The sequence below is a fragment of the Thermobia domestica genome, chromosome 16, assembly GCF_964235325.1.
Source record: "Thermobia domestica chromosome 16, izTheDome1.hap1.1, whole genome shotgun sequence".
Taxonomy (NCBI): Eukaryota; Metazoa; Arthropoda; class Insecta; order Zygentoma; family Lepismatidae; genus Thermobia; species Thermobia domestica.
The window spans coordinates 128,123,126-128,138,241 of record NC_137469.1 but is presented as its reverse complement, the minus strand read 5'-3'; the positions used below and the strand labels follow the sequence as shown (position 1 = coordinate 128,138,241).

General features: G+C 34.9%; 1 protein-coding gene across 4 annotated transcripts in view; it reads left to right on the top strand.

The window, feature by feature from the left end:
• Positions 1-15,116, top strand: part of LOC145673404 (uncharacterized) — a 491,254-nt gene that overhangs the window by 293,070 nt on the left and 183,068 nt on the right. For all 4 annotated transcript variants that reach the window (XM_081743072.1, XM_081743073.1, XM_081743074.1 and 1 more), the window contains 3 exons: positions 2,639-2,763; positions 11,552-11,747; positions 13,887-13,954. In XM_081743072.1, coding sequence (XP_081599198.1) covers positions 2,639-2,763; positions 11,552-11,747; positions 13,887-13,954 — 389 coding nt within the window. The remainder of the gene's footprint in view (positions 1-2,638; positions 2,764-11,551; positions 11,748-13,886; positions 13,955-15,116) is intronic.

Genomic DNA, 15,116 nt, shown 5'->3' with positions numbered 1-15,116 from the left:
ATGGTCACACCTATAGTTTAAACACATTTATCTATTCTAAATGAGCTGCTTTGAGTTTCTCATCGTGATTTTGCATTTGTCAAAAAGTAGAGTATATAAATTTGAAAGAAATTTTTAATGATTTGTAAAATACTATTACCCAAAATTATAATTGCTTCAAGCATTTCGTATATCTGTCATTCTTATTACCAGATCTACGAACTACTGACAAGATTCTGAAAAACTTGCAAACTGCCCACCTGGCTACATAATTCATATGATTTACCGAACATTGTTAGGGTCATCAAGTTTAGGAGGCTCAGGTGGGCAGGTCATACAGACAGGATGGAAGAAAGCAGGAACGCTTTGAAAGTTATAACTGGAAGATCAATCGGAAAATGACCATTTGGAAGACCTAGACGCAGATGGGAGGACAATATTAAGATGGATCTTGCAGAAATAGAAATACAAACTAGAAGCTGGATCCAGTCAACAAAGGATTGAAGTCATGGAGAGCTTTTGTGAATGCAGCATTGAACCTCCGGGTTCCGTAGGCCATAGAGTTAGTTGTTAGTTAGTTCCTTTAGTATATTCATTTAACTCATTTGATTAACAAAGTGGTATAAATTCGTATTCTTACATGTTTGCTTTTGTCCTAACATATGATGTCTTCGTATTGACTACTTTGTGCAGTGAGTATGTCTTTATGATTTCACCTTACTCTTCCAAGAATGTGCCATGTTTTATTAATACCACCATTGCCTTCCATACATAATGTTTTTCTTTTGAATTCGATTATATGAATAAGAGTGTGACATACTGTATATGAGTTCGAGAAGTATGTACATAATTTAATGAAATAAAACTCAATATTGTGTGTTCATGCTAAACTTTGTTATACATAAGAAGGTTAATATATATTACAATATAGCACAATATACTAGTTTTCTGTATCTGTGCCATTATTAAAGATAATCAAAGTGGTTACTATTAGCGAAGTCTTTTAGCTGCAGAATCTCTTCCAGTTAATCCATTCTGCACTTCACAAGCATCGCAAGCTTGTTACAAAACTGTATAAAAGACAAGGGTGTAGAAGTTGTTCTGTTTCAAACTCACACATCTACTGACTTTGATCTTCAGCAGCATTCTCAAACTAGAAATGCCATTTTATAATGTATTCCTTTCCATAAAAGACAAGCGTGCATGGCCATTATGTTTCACTATGATACGTAATACCTCATAGGTAAATTTCATAAAAGTACTACTGGCATGTCCACTTTACAGATACATTAAATCGTGGATACACATTATGAAAAGGGTAATTTAATTAAAATATTAAAATTCCTATTCCTCCTGTTTCTATAAATTCTAGTCAACATTAATACTTGTCTCTTCCTTAAAATTTCTTGCAAGCTTAATGGGTCATCCAATTGCATACCACCGTTACTTCTTACACTTATATACACTATAACTAACTACTAATATCGCTTTACTAACTAAATGCATACTATACCGAACTAAACGGAAATAAATTAGTAATTACTGGCACCCTCGTTATTCATATTTTTAAAACAGACTCTTGTTTTGTAGAAATCTTGATACGTCACTTCGCAGTTTTTCTGAGCTCAAATTACAATAATTACTGACCAGTATAACGAGAATATATTTCATTGCTTTGAACAGGCATTGCTTTGTATGGATTGGATCAGCGCATTTGCTCTCTCGAAAGATACACACCAAAATTTACAACCATTATTATTGTTATTATACCTATCAAGTCGATGTTACAGATTTGAAAGTACAAAATTAATTTTACAATTCATAACTATCAAATGTTTCGTCCCCAAATGCATCAAATCATTGAACGAAAACTGTGTTGGTGTCGCACAATGATATAAGCATAACAATCAAACTGATTTAAATTTAACCCATTGTTACAATAAAAATATAATCCTAATAAATAACAACTGAATATAACATAGGTATAATTGGCCACACAAAAAATAAAAGTTCTGTGCATCCGACTATAAGGTATGAATTCGACGTATTTTGTTACACAGAATCCAAATTTCGAAACCCTAAGATGATTGACCTTGTCTTGACCTTTTCTTTTATGGCCGAAACATTTGAGCGAATTTGGATACGAATTAAACGTTTTTCACCCATAATACAAAAGGTTTCGAAACCTAGATTCTGTGTAACAAAATACATCGAATCCAAACCCTGGGGTCCGGTGTACAGAACTTTTATTTTTTATTTTTATTTTTATTTTTGTTTGTTTGTGGCTGTGCTATAGGTAATTTCATATTTAAGAGCGCAGGTTTAATTCGTCAACATTTAAACCTTTAGAATGTATTTCAAATACTTACACTACAGGCTGCGCCCAGAAACTGGCAATCCGATTGCAGAATGCTGTCGAATAAATTAATAACATTTTATTCATACTTTTCTTGTAATGTGAAATTAATTCAAGGAATAATTTGAGAACTTTTTACGGAGTTCATACGTTGAATTGATATGAGCCGCTTAATGGTTTGATTTACACGTATAAAGACAAATCAATTGTTATTACTTTACATGAAAGGAAACTCGATTTTACCAAACATTATTTATTATATTCTCTTAAATGTTTAAGGAACGTCTTACTTTTTTCTTACAGCTTATCCCATTGTTTCATCTCCCCCAACTTTGGTTGGGAAGAATTACACATCATTAACTATTAGTTTCAATCTTGCTGCCTACCAAGGGAAAGGTATACCTTTATACTTTCAGATTCAATATAAGGTAAGTTGAATTTACATCAGATCAAGCTTTTTCGTTACCCTAGTAAAGAAGCTATGCTAGTAAAGAAACGTTTATGTAAGTCTTTACGTCTGTGGACATTTATGTTTTACAGTATTTCTTTGTTCCTACGAAGAAATATTAACCATTAATTGCAGGTATTCTCAAGTTTATTAAGTTATCCTTAACATCAAACAGAATTGTGTAATCACAGTAATAAAGTTGACCTTTTTAAGTTTCACTTCAAATCGTTCCGAAAAACAAATTTTTACACTTCCTCTTCCTCATTTTGGGTATATATACTACAATTGAAACACTTATTGGGTCTCCCTTTGTGTTTGTTAACCTGCATATGGAATTATTTGAACCTCTAAACATTCATACATAAAGTTTCTCCCTTGTATTCTTGTAGAACATGACCTAAGTAACATAATATATATTGAACGTGTTTTAGTACATAATTTTCTGAAATGGTCACTTTTGGAGACAACCCCCTGGTAGCAACCTAGTGTGAAAATACCAATTCAATGATCTACTCCAGTATCACGCTTGCGTAACACACATGAGTTTCTTCTCTCATCTTAAATACGCGTGTGTAATTCTTTAACTGCGTCATTACTATTAAGTCATGAATAAAATGTAACGAGGATTATCATTAGAGAAAACTTTTAGCAGACAAGTCAGAAATATTCCTTTCGTTGAATAGCAAAATCCAAACGAAAACCTCCTTTTCAGGGTAAAAGACTCAGACAATATTGTGGTGATTTTCGATCGATACGTGTTGCAAATGAAGGAAAAATGTAAACTACTGTTCTTCTAATTTTTTCAACAAATCGCAAATGCATTTGAGTAAATTCCGTCAGCTTGAACTGCAAGTAATGTCGTAATTATCCTTTATTTTGTCTTATGATTATAGAGTGGCGCAGTCTGTGTACTCACTTTTCTTTCTTAACTCCTACGTCACAGATGCTTGGTAGTTCTTCCTTAACCTGAGAATTGAATCTATAATATGTCCTCATGCATAGAACTTGAGAGAGTCATATTTTCTTTCTCTGTAAGCCAGAACATAATGCTTTATGATAACCATACCGCCTATTAAGATGGAATTGATGCTGAAGTATATCCCCATTAACGCATTCATTGTGACACTAGCAAGACAGCAGAGTATAGGACGATTAATGGAATGCAGCCCAAAATTGTGATTAACTTTTAAACTTTTGGCTTGAAACTCCGAAATTTACATTTTGGTATTCTTTTAACCTATGAAAGGTAACGAGATGAACTACCCAAACTTACAAGGGTACATACCCCGTCCTATACTTCCATACCAAATTTTTAAATTTGACAATTTCTAAAATTTAAGGTGCGTCCCATGTACCTCTCCCAAAATTTCGGAGTTGGCCAAGGTTCCATTGCTATAATTTAGAGGAGTGCTTCTTTGCACCCCTAGGTAATTGACCTATGGGGAAACCCCTAGGTTATTGACACTGGACCATGGTTTCTTACTGGCAGCTACACCGTGGGTCAGTACTATTGCCAAGAATATAAACCAATGATCCTGGAGTAAAAATGTTAAATTTAACGTTATTTTACACCTAAATGCATAATAATAATATATTTTCAACACAAATTCCTTGCATTTTCCTGTTGGGGAGGAAGCTAATACATCATTTCAAAGTGAATCTAACAGAAACGAAACCTTAACCAGAATGACTGGTATGGGAATAGAACATGAGCAACGCAAAATTACGAAGCGAAATATTACTGTTCCGAGATATCTTCCATTCCCAAATTTTCATTATTGTAACTTAAGTACACGCGGTTTCCGATTTTCGTAAACTTGAAGTACGTAAGAAATTTCGGATATAAGTAAAATTTTCGAACGGTAATTACAGCTTAAGTAATTAGTACGAAAAGGTAGATTTAAATTTCGAAGTTGTATTTTAAGAGCCATCTAGTGAATGAGGCATGAAGTACGTGTTAATTTGACGACGTTGTACTTGTCATGAAGAGCACAAAACACGTAAATTGACTATCTGTAATATTATTTATTAGGGAAATTAGGTAATATTGTTTTGATGTCTTCTGGTTCTTGTTCTGGTTCATTTGATATTCGAGAACAATTTATCATTAAATGTTTCCTATGTCTCAAAATCCTATTTCTTAATTTCTCTTTGTATTAAACTTAACTATCAGAAGACTCCGCTCAGAGCTTATGAAAATCCGGATTTCGCTAAATTGGTTGGCATTGCAGTATGTTGTGTATTTTTGTCGCCTGATGAAAAGTCGCAATGGGACGAAGCCTAGAAACTCCACGCTTTTGAGATATCCACCTAATTATTATTTTTTGTTTACGAGCGAACGTATGTCTTTAAGTGACGATAATAACATTGCCCAATAAATAAAAACTTTTTTATACCTCCGCAATCAAAGAAGGTGATTCTTAAGAAAACGGTCACGCTGATTTCGAAAATCGCCATTAAAATGTCTTGTCACATCAATTTCAAAAGCTTTGAACAGATTTATTATTCGGATTATAGATAGTCCAGCCACGATTATCCGACACAGTTTTCGGGACATTTCTATGCCTTTATTTAACCGATTTACAGCAAATTTGAATGGTACGCATCTAAGGATACCTAGTTATATTGACCAAAATGTGAAACAGATCGATTGAATAGGGACTGAGATATAGCCCGGAGACTGTGTCGGATAATCGAGGTCCTACTGTATTATAAATACATTAAAACGTTTCGATATAGATTGTTACATGGTCAGCCTGTATTGCTTTAACATGTTTATAAAATCGTGCACGTCTCTTTTTAAATCAGCTTACTGAATCATTTGTAACAATGCCGTAGAGCACTGGCGCAAATCCCAGGGGGGACGAGGGGGACATGTCCCCCCAATGTTGGACCTGGGGGGACAGTCCCCCCCAATAATCTGACTTAAAAAGTGCTTTTTGGGATAAGTTTGATTATTTGTGTCCGACTGCCACAAAGGAATGTAAGATGAAATTGATTCCTCTTTGCTTTTCCATTTTTAAAAAAGAATCGTAATCTATAGTATTTCAAACTGAACTTCGTGCTGTAGTGCGTTTAGTAGTCTCATCAATATGCATTAATTCCACTTCCGCTACTTGGGCACAAATTGCAATAAATGCCAGAGGAGGATATACCCCTCTCCTCATGCTGAAAACTTGCCTTCAGCTGTAGGTACGGGCACAAATTCCGACGAAATTCGGATACATGTCCCCCCCAACATTGGAACTGGAGGCTCTCCCACTAATCCGATTTGAAAAGTGCTTTTTGCAGAAAAGTGTGATGATTTGTGTCCGACTGCCACAAAGGAAAGTGAGATGAAATTTGTTTCTCTTGCCTTTTACATTTTTAATGAAAAAAAATGAAGGCGTGGGACTGCGTGACGTAACCTGATATGAAATCTTATCTCCTTTTTTCCCCTAGGCCCTAGCACACGAAGAATATACAGACTATCCAATGTCAGTAGAACCCATCTTTTCAGAAAATGGGAATTTAATCTATTTATAGTATCAGCCTAGGCATCTACTCATGCTTCGTAAGCTAACTAACTCTATAGCCTATGGAACCCGGAGGTTCAATGCCGCGTTCACAAAAGCTCTTTACTGACTTCTATCCTTAGCCAACTGGATCCAGTTTCTACTTTGTATTCCTATTTTTGCAAGATCCATCTTAATATTGTCTTCCCATCTGCGCCTAGGTCTTCCTAATGGTCGTTTTACCGCTACCACTTGGTCTTACCGCTACCGCTAGCGATTGGTCTTGACGCTAACACTTTGAAAGCGTTTCTACTTTTTTCCATTCTGGCTATATGTCCTGCCCACCCAAGCCTCCTAGACTTGATGACCCTAACAATGTTTGGTAAACCGTATAAATTATGTAGTTTCTCGTTATGAAGTTCCGCCATTCTCCATTCCCGTTCCTCTTGGGTCCGAATAATCGTCTCAGGATCTTGTTCTCAAATACTTTCAGTCTACGGTGTATGTTCTTCCTTTAGAGTAAGCGATCATGTTTCGCAACCATACAGAACAACAGGTTGATTATCGTTTTATATATTTTAGGCTTCAAATTCCTCGACAGAATTTGCGACAACATGAGATTTGAACCGAATAGTAACACGAATTCCCTGCTTTTAGTCGACATTTAACTTGTTCGTGAATATGGTTTTCGTCTGTTAATATTGATTCTATATATTTGAAAGTATCCACTTTATCAAGAGAATTATTTAATATTTTAACGCATCCATAATTTACCGTATTACGGTCCCGACTAATACTTCCATGTATTTAATTTTCTCTGCATTTGCTTCTAAACCCATGCCCCTGCAAGCGTTTAATAAGATCTGTGCATTTCTTTCTATTGTTCTCCTGTCATCCCCTATTAAATTTACATCATCAGCATATGCCATAACCGGGTGAATACCGTTCAATTGTAGGCCCTGGTTGCTATCTTTGATTTTCCTTAGAGCGTATTCCAGCACAAAATTAAATAATAATGTCGACAACGCATCTCCTTGTTTCAGGGCATTCTCGACGTGAAAGCTCGTGGCCAAAAATTTTCCTGCCCGGACTTTACACTTTGGGATTCATTTAAACATGCCTTAATTGATCTTATTAGCTTTTTCGGTATTCCAAATTCTGTAAGAACGTTGTACACTGTTTCCTTCCTAACCGAGTCGTAAGCCTTTCTAAAATCAATAAATAGTTGATATACCGGGCTACTGTATTCCCACTTCTTTTCGAGTATTTGGCGAATGGTAAGTATTTGGCCGATAGTTGATCGATTTCGTCTAAATCCACACTGATAATCTCAAATCATTTCATCTGCATATGAGGTCAATCTTGCTAATAGAATGTTTGAAAGGATTTTATAGGATGTTGACAGAAGAGAGATGCCTCGATAATTATTACAGTCAGATAATTATTTTGTCGCCCTTCTTGTTGATTCGAACAAGGTTTGATTCTTTCCACTCTTGCGGTAATTCTTCCTTATTGTAGATAAGGAGAATGAGTTTGTGTATCTTGTTCCACAATTTTTCGCCTCCAGGTAAAATTGACTCAGCCGGAATTTTGTTTACACCCAGATATTTGTGTTTCTTTAATTTCTTTATAGTGATTTCTAGTTCTATTCGGTTGGGTTCTGGAATATACTTTTCTGCGGTGTGTATCTCCCTTTCTCGACGCACATTAGTTTTTGCTGCGTGTTAAGCAAATCGTTAAAGAAATCTTTCTATCTTTTTAAAATTCTATCTGTATCAGTGAGAACTGTTCCATCAGCTTTCTTTAATATAAGCACGAGATTGATAGCCTTTCTTAAATTCGTTGATCCCTTTATACATGTCCCGAATGTTTTTATTTTTACTATTATCTTCAAGTTCCTAAATTTTAGCTTTCAAAAAATCGCGTTTCTTTGTTCTAAAAGTTTTGGAAGTTTCCCGCCTGATGTCTACGAAATTTTGTGCAGTTATTTCATTCGGATTTTGTAGCCAACGTAATTTTTGCTTGTTTTCTCTTTTCTGCTCGTTCCAACTATGGTTTGTTGCTACGTATTTCCGCGTGTCCCAATTTTTCTTTTGAGAGAGGATGCTTCGTAAGCAAAGAAAAGAATTAAATTGCTGGAATATTTTTCTCCATAATCTTAAGGTTACATCTGTTAACTAAAGAGTATATGACATGCGTTAGATTTCTGTAATGATTCCTTCAATGTTATTGAGATCAAGGGGGCCGATCCTGGGAGGTCGGAGGCCCCTCAAAAGCTCACGTGGACCCCCTGTATTTTTATGAATATGTATTTTTATTGTTATATGTATTGTTTTATGTATTTTTCATGAATGCCTCCCCCCCCCCAAAGTTACAGAGAAATCGGCGTCCTTGATTGAGATTATCATCATTTTGCTCAAAAAGTATTGTTTCGTCATACATAATTGATATTCTTTCTTCATAGTTTTTGGGAGGTCATTATTGATATTACAAAACAATTTTAACGTGGATCTTTGTGGATGCCTAATTAGAAACATACCAATTATAAATATGCATGTATTCAGATTTCAGAATGTGTTCACGGCAGTGATTTGTAATACTGATATGTATTACTACTTCATCTACATCGCCTAATATATAATATACTCTACAACAGTTGATCAGATTTATCTACCGTAATATGAGTTTCATTTCCCTTCATTTCCCTTCTCCCACCTCCCAATGTTGAAGAAAACCAATGGCGTATTTAGGATTTTGTTTCGAGGGGCTATGCTCAATACAAGGAAAGAAGTAGGCAATTGCCCCTCTGAGTTTGAGAATTAAATATATTTTAATTTATGCATAAATTGAAGTTATAATGGCAAGAATTGCAAACCAATAAATCCTATATGATATGATATAAAATTTATTAGTGAATCTAATCCTTTATTCTATTCACACAAGAAAAAGGAAGCATCCTCTTGGCCTTCCTAATTTCCCGGGCTAATTATTACCCCGTTTTGATTTTTCAAAATTCAAACATTTCCTTCTTTTAAAAATAACTAAACGATATAATTTTTTCTTTGTTATAATAACTAAAGTCCTGTCATGTTGATATCCGCGCAAGTTGGTGTGGAACACCAGTTTCGCTTATCAACTCCTCTTAGTTTTGGTGTTACTGATGACGGCCGACTTGAATCACAACTGACAATAGTCGATAAAGTATGATAGACGAAATGAAAGAAGGTAACGTCAAGAAAAAGAAACAGAAAAGTAGAAAGGACGAAAGAAAGAACAAAAGGACGCAGTTCTTACATGGAATGAAATTTGGCAAATACAATATTATTTCTGAACAAATAGCATAAGAAAATGGAAAGTCAATGACATTCTTAGAAATGGTTACAAGGATTATTGTTGTACGTGGAATGCGAAAAACTAACAAATTTATTTCGGGGGGAGCTTGAGCCCGATAGCCTCCTAAATACGCCACTGAAGACAATTCTGTCCCCTGATTCTTCGCATCTTTGCTTTTCAACTTCATAAATATTTTGAACATCGCTTTTATATATATATATATATATATATATAGTGTTCGAAGTGAAAAAAAAAGCAGAGGCGGTGTGTTTCATTATGATTTTGACTCAACATACCGGCTATTTAAGTATTGTCTTGATCACTGAAAAACCACAGACGGTACGTATGTCCTCATTACTGAAAAACCAGAGGCGGTATGGCATACCACCGCATACCGTCTCACTTCGACCACTGTATATATATATATATATATATATATATATATATATACATATATATGAACGGTCTTACCCGTCCCCCCCAATGTTGAAGACAGATTTGCGCCGATGCCGTAGAGAAGAATTGAAAAACTTTAATGTTAACGGAGGTAAGATGTTTATAAAAGGCCTTGGAAATATCTATTCAAACTTATGGTGATTTCATTATTAAGTGTCTCCCTTTGTCAGGCTATATCTACTTCATTGATACCTAACGAGATATGTGTCTTACCTTTCTTACAAACGCTTGCATTTGTGCTGCGCCTTGTAATCTTGTTTACTTTCGCCCAGAAGGAACCTACAATAGTCTCCCATTATTGCAGGATCCTTACGATCTTGGTGTCTCTTCTGAATCATGGAAATGTCTTGGTGAAACCTATCCCCTTGTTTATCTCTAACATTTCCTAGATTGTCAGGGAAAAAGTCTAGATGTGAATGAAGGAAATGAATTTTGAAGTCGTACTGCCACCCATGTTTTTGTAGACCAGTGTTCCGTAATTTTCTTCTTTTCTTTTTCCAAGAAACCCGCGTACGACGCTTTTAAAGGACTCTCAAGCTGTTAACTCAGATCCTTGTAGAATATTTTCAAACGTTTCGTCCAAAATGACTCTTCGAATTCTGACACCTCACATAGGGATTTGTTTTCAAGGTAAGCTGATTGCGATAAGATGGTGCATAGGTTTTGTCACTGAATCATCGATGGGCTATAAAAACGAAAAAAAAAAACGTAATGATATGCGGCGCGAGGGACCAAATAAATGAAATATTTATAATCTAAATGGCTTACAATTTGTGTTCTTAATTAGCGATTTTGTCGCTAAATCTAGCGATTTGATAACATATTTTAGAAAGGATATTTGTTTCGTTTACTATTGTTAAACTAGGGATTTAGCGACTTTTAAAATGTACAGCGAATAAACTCGCATTCTTTCCATTACAATAAGGTTTTCAGCGACTTTTGGCAGTACGTTTAGTGATATTTTTGGTAACGTTGTTAGCAACACTGCTTATAATTATCTACTTGAACAAAGAGATACGAGCGCTTTGAGAGGGCACAATGTCCTTATGGCAAAGTATTTTAAACTTCCACTCTTCGATTATTGACGGTTAACTGGGCTTACATTACGTTCTTCATTTCAGTAAATTACATGTATGAGCAAAATATATATCATGCAATATCTCAGAACTGTGACGTGATGTGCAATAATTGTTGTCATTTTCATTTTCTACGCACGAAAATCATTCAGAATCAGCTCTTATTTTCCCGGTAAAAATCATGTTGGACAGTATAATCAGCGGATATCTAAAAATCGTGGGGTTTTCGGGCTTCGTCAGGGGACCAAAGTACACAATATTCTGAAATACTAGCCAATTTAACTGAACCCGAATTTCCATAAGCTCTGAACGGGGTCTTTTTTCCACTGTGTTCTCTTCCAGTGCAGGTTTTGCTTTTTAATAAAAAATATCTTAAATCATTTAGTTACTCGTTTATCATTCTTTAAAGCTTAAAGGTGAACGTGAGTGGATGAAGCAGCCACCATATGCAATTCGAGATTATGGAAGCGGCGTTGGAGTAAAAGACCTGACAGGATTACTTCCAGGGAAAGTGTACATCATCAGAATTATTTTAATTGATGCGGATGGTAGTGCCTATCAACAAGAAAACGTACCAGAGTTAGAAGCTTCTACCGAATGTGAAAGTAAGTGGTTTTCATTCAAATTTCGTTCTGTACAATGTCAAATTAAACTAAATTAATAAAGTGTTTCTTGTATGGAAAAATGAGTAATGTATTGCAACATTTAATTTTTACAAATAGAAAAAATGCGTTATTTATTATGCCAAATTTTCATTTCTATAATTGTGATTAGTGACAGATTTAGATATGTAAAAATAGTTTTTATGTTTAGCTATATTTACGGTTTAATAACACTATCTAATTAAATATGCAATCTAGACAAAACTCATCTAGCTTTTGGGGATGGAAATGGTAACTACTTAATTGGGCATAAGCCCAAAAATGGTGTTTGTATGTGCCATATGAGTGTTATGCAAGTGCTAACATGTTTTACTTAATATCTGCTATAATTTCATATAATTGATTTTACTATTAATAAGTACTAAATCTAAACTTGATATTTCCATCTCTTAGGAAGAAAACAGGTTGGAAATTACCTTATATTATCTTGAATATATTTTAATAACAGCAGAAGTATATCAAATTATCACAAATAAAATTATATGAGGGTGAGAGAATAAGTCATGGTAACTCAGTAATATTTCGACTATTGAAGTCTGTATTAAGAATGTGCTATATGCAACTGAGAGTGTATCCTTAATGGATAATTTGTTGGTAGAAATTATGAAAGAAAACGTAAGTAATTTTGTGATATACATACGCATTAACGCACATACTACCAAAATTCGTCTCATTATGATAAACCCTCAAAACAAGTCATGGCAACCCAGTAATTTTTAACGATGTGCAAATGTGGACGGAAAATGTAGACTGCAGAAGGAAGTCTAACATTAGTACTTTACCCTCTGGTCAATTGATGGTTCTGTGTTCTTGTTGTACTGGATGAGCGCTGAGCTCTGGGAAAATAGTTATGAGTCAATCATGGTCTAGAATGGAAGTGACCAGAGTGGAAGAGCGATCGTACATCAAAATAACCGTTCTCCAGAGGAAAATGCGAGTGAGCGTGATCAAAAATTGGCAGAAACCTTGAGAAATAACACTGCCATATCGAGCTGTTGCAAGATTTGTAACAGCTTTTCAGCGAGGACGCCAAGTAACCAGAGGCATAAAACAGTCAAACTGGCCTGTAAGTGTACGGGCTGATATGTCACGTGCTGTGCTGTTGTGGGTGAACGAGAAACGATGGACGCTGAGGGACCATGGTTACATAAGCATGTTTAAAAGACTTCCTGCAGCGACATCAACTACGTGCCATTAGACAGAAGAGTCCGTATCTACTGCATAATGCAATCAAACTGCACAATGATGCAAAGTCACATAAGACAGCTTCTGTATAGGATCTACTGCTGCGATGGGGAAAGAAAGAGTTGGAGCAATCAGTGCATTCACCGGATTTGTCCTGTGATTTGGATCCCATCAAGCAAGGTGAAGAAGCCAGTTGAAGAAACCACTGCGCGGTAGATGATATGCGACCCGCCTATGAACATGCTATGCGTGAACAGAAGAACCACTTCAGACATACTGCAGCGATGGTGCTGAATATGGTATTCGATATCTTCCGTATCGACGGCAATGTACATATATAATTTTGACATTTCCCATGAAAGGATCCAAGGCCTAAAAGTCAAATTTGCAATGATATATACCAAAATCCTAGAGAACAACTAACAATCTCTACTTTTGACAATTCCCGAATTTGGAGTGGGCCATATATATATATATATATATATATATATATATATATATATATATATATATATATATATATATATATATATATATATATATATACCTTCCGAAGATTAAGAAGGAAGTATCATGGTACCCGTTTCCTATAGGGAAAGGTGGAAAGCTGGATTAAACCAATTAAAGGATTACTGACCTGAGAGAGAAAATTCCAAAAGGGTGGTGATAAATATGTCGTATGTGGATGTGAAAGGCAATTTGATCAAGGGTATGTATGCAAGAGTAATTTAATCAGAAGCATGTACCTATAATAATTGATGTTGACTGATTGGATTTTCAAAGGATTAGAAATATAACGTTACTTTATTCTGAATACTTAGAAAGCATGCAAGTTTAAATATATTCAGTGATAAGAGGTTTGCAACTCACACTTACAATTATGTTTACTTTTTTCAGTACCAAAACCTGACTTTCACTTTAATTTCATGAACGTAGCAGCAAGAGGTTTCGAAGTATCATGGGAGGTAAGCCGAAATTGCTTATATAATTTTAAAGTTAATTCAATATTCTACAAGTCTGTGACTGTGTAAGGCAAACTTTTTTCCACTACTAACGCCGTGAAAGGTATAGACTGCATTGAAAATTTAGTACTTTTTAAAAATTATCTTTTGCAAATGAATTACTAGCGCTATTTAGATAGTACCTCATGTATTCAATGCACAAAATTTGTAGGTAATGAGCAAAATATTTATCTGCTGGATTAACCGACTGTTTTCTTTGTGTGGATCCATGATGATTACAATGCAAGTATTTTTTAACCACAGTGTTACGTTCTATTAAACGGTAACATTGAAACTTGCTATCGTGTATCCGTAGAAAAATGCTATCGTGTATTCAGATAGTCTTTCTTCTTTCATGAAATTATTGTAGATCTCCATGCAGTATCCCAATATTTTTATTTAAACATCAATTTACAGTTATATATTAAGTAAACAAAAGAAATGTTATGTCGAAATACATGGAAAGCCATTTTTCTTCCTTAATATACACATCATTTAAACTGACTAAGTCAAATCAAAATAATCTACAAAGATAAGTGATTGCATTCTAACTAAAATCCAAAATCCCGGCACATCTCATATATGTTTGTAGATAAAATGTACACAGAGCTAGAAGTGGGCCGTTCAGAGCACTACAGACTCAAGGTCAATTACCGAAGTTTGAGAAAAAGTCTGTACGATACACTTAAGTACATAGAGCAGGCAATACTACTAATTTTTACATTATAAAGTATATATCCAATATCTAAACGTGGATCTCTTGGTTTTATTTTTTCTAAATTCTTTCGGAAATTATTTTCCTTGCAATTTAAGTAAAATTTGTCTGGTTAAATATACTTTTATAGAACACAAATTGAAGATATTCATAAATAAAATTACTTAAACTCATATTAAAAGTGAGGCTTTAACGCAGGCATGCAAATAAGCAACAACATTTAGCTATAGTTAGAGCTACGTGCCTATATCCTAGTCTTTACTGTTTGAAATAAATAATTATTAAATTAGAAAGCTCGCCCGCATGGATGACCCACTCGCCCGGGATGAGTGGGCAAGTGGTTATTTGCATCCCTGCTTTAACGTGATAGTTTTTAAATATTTTTCCCTAGAGCAAGGCTACCAAAAGCCT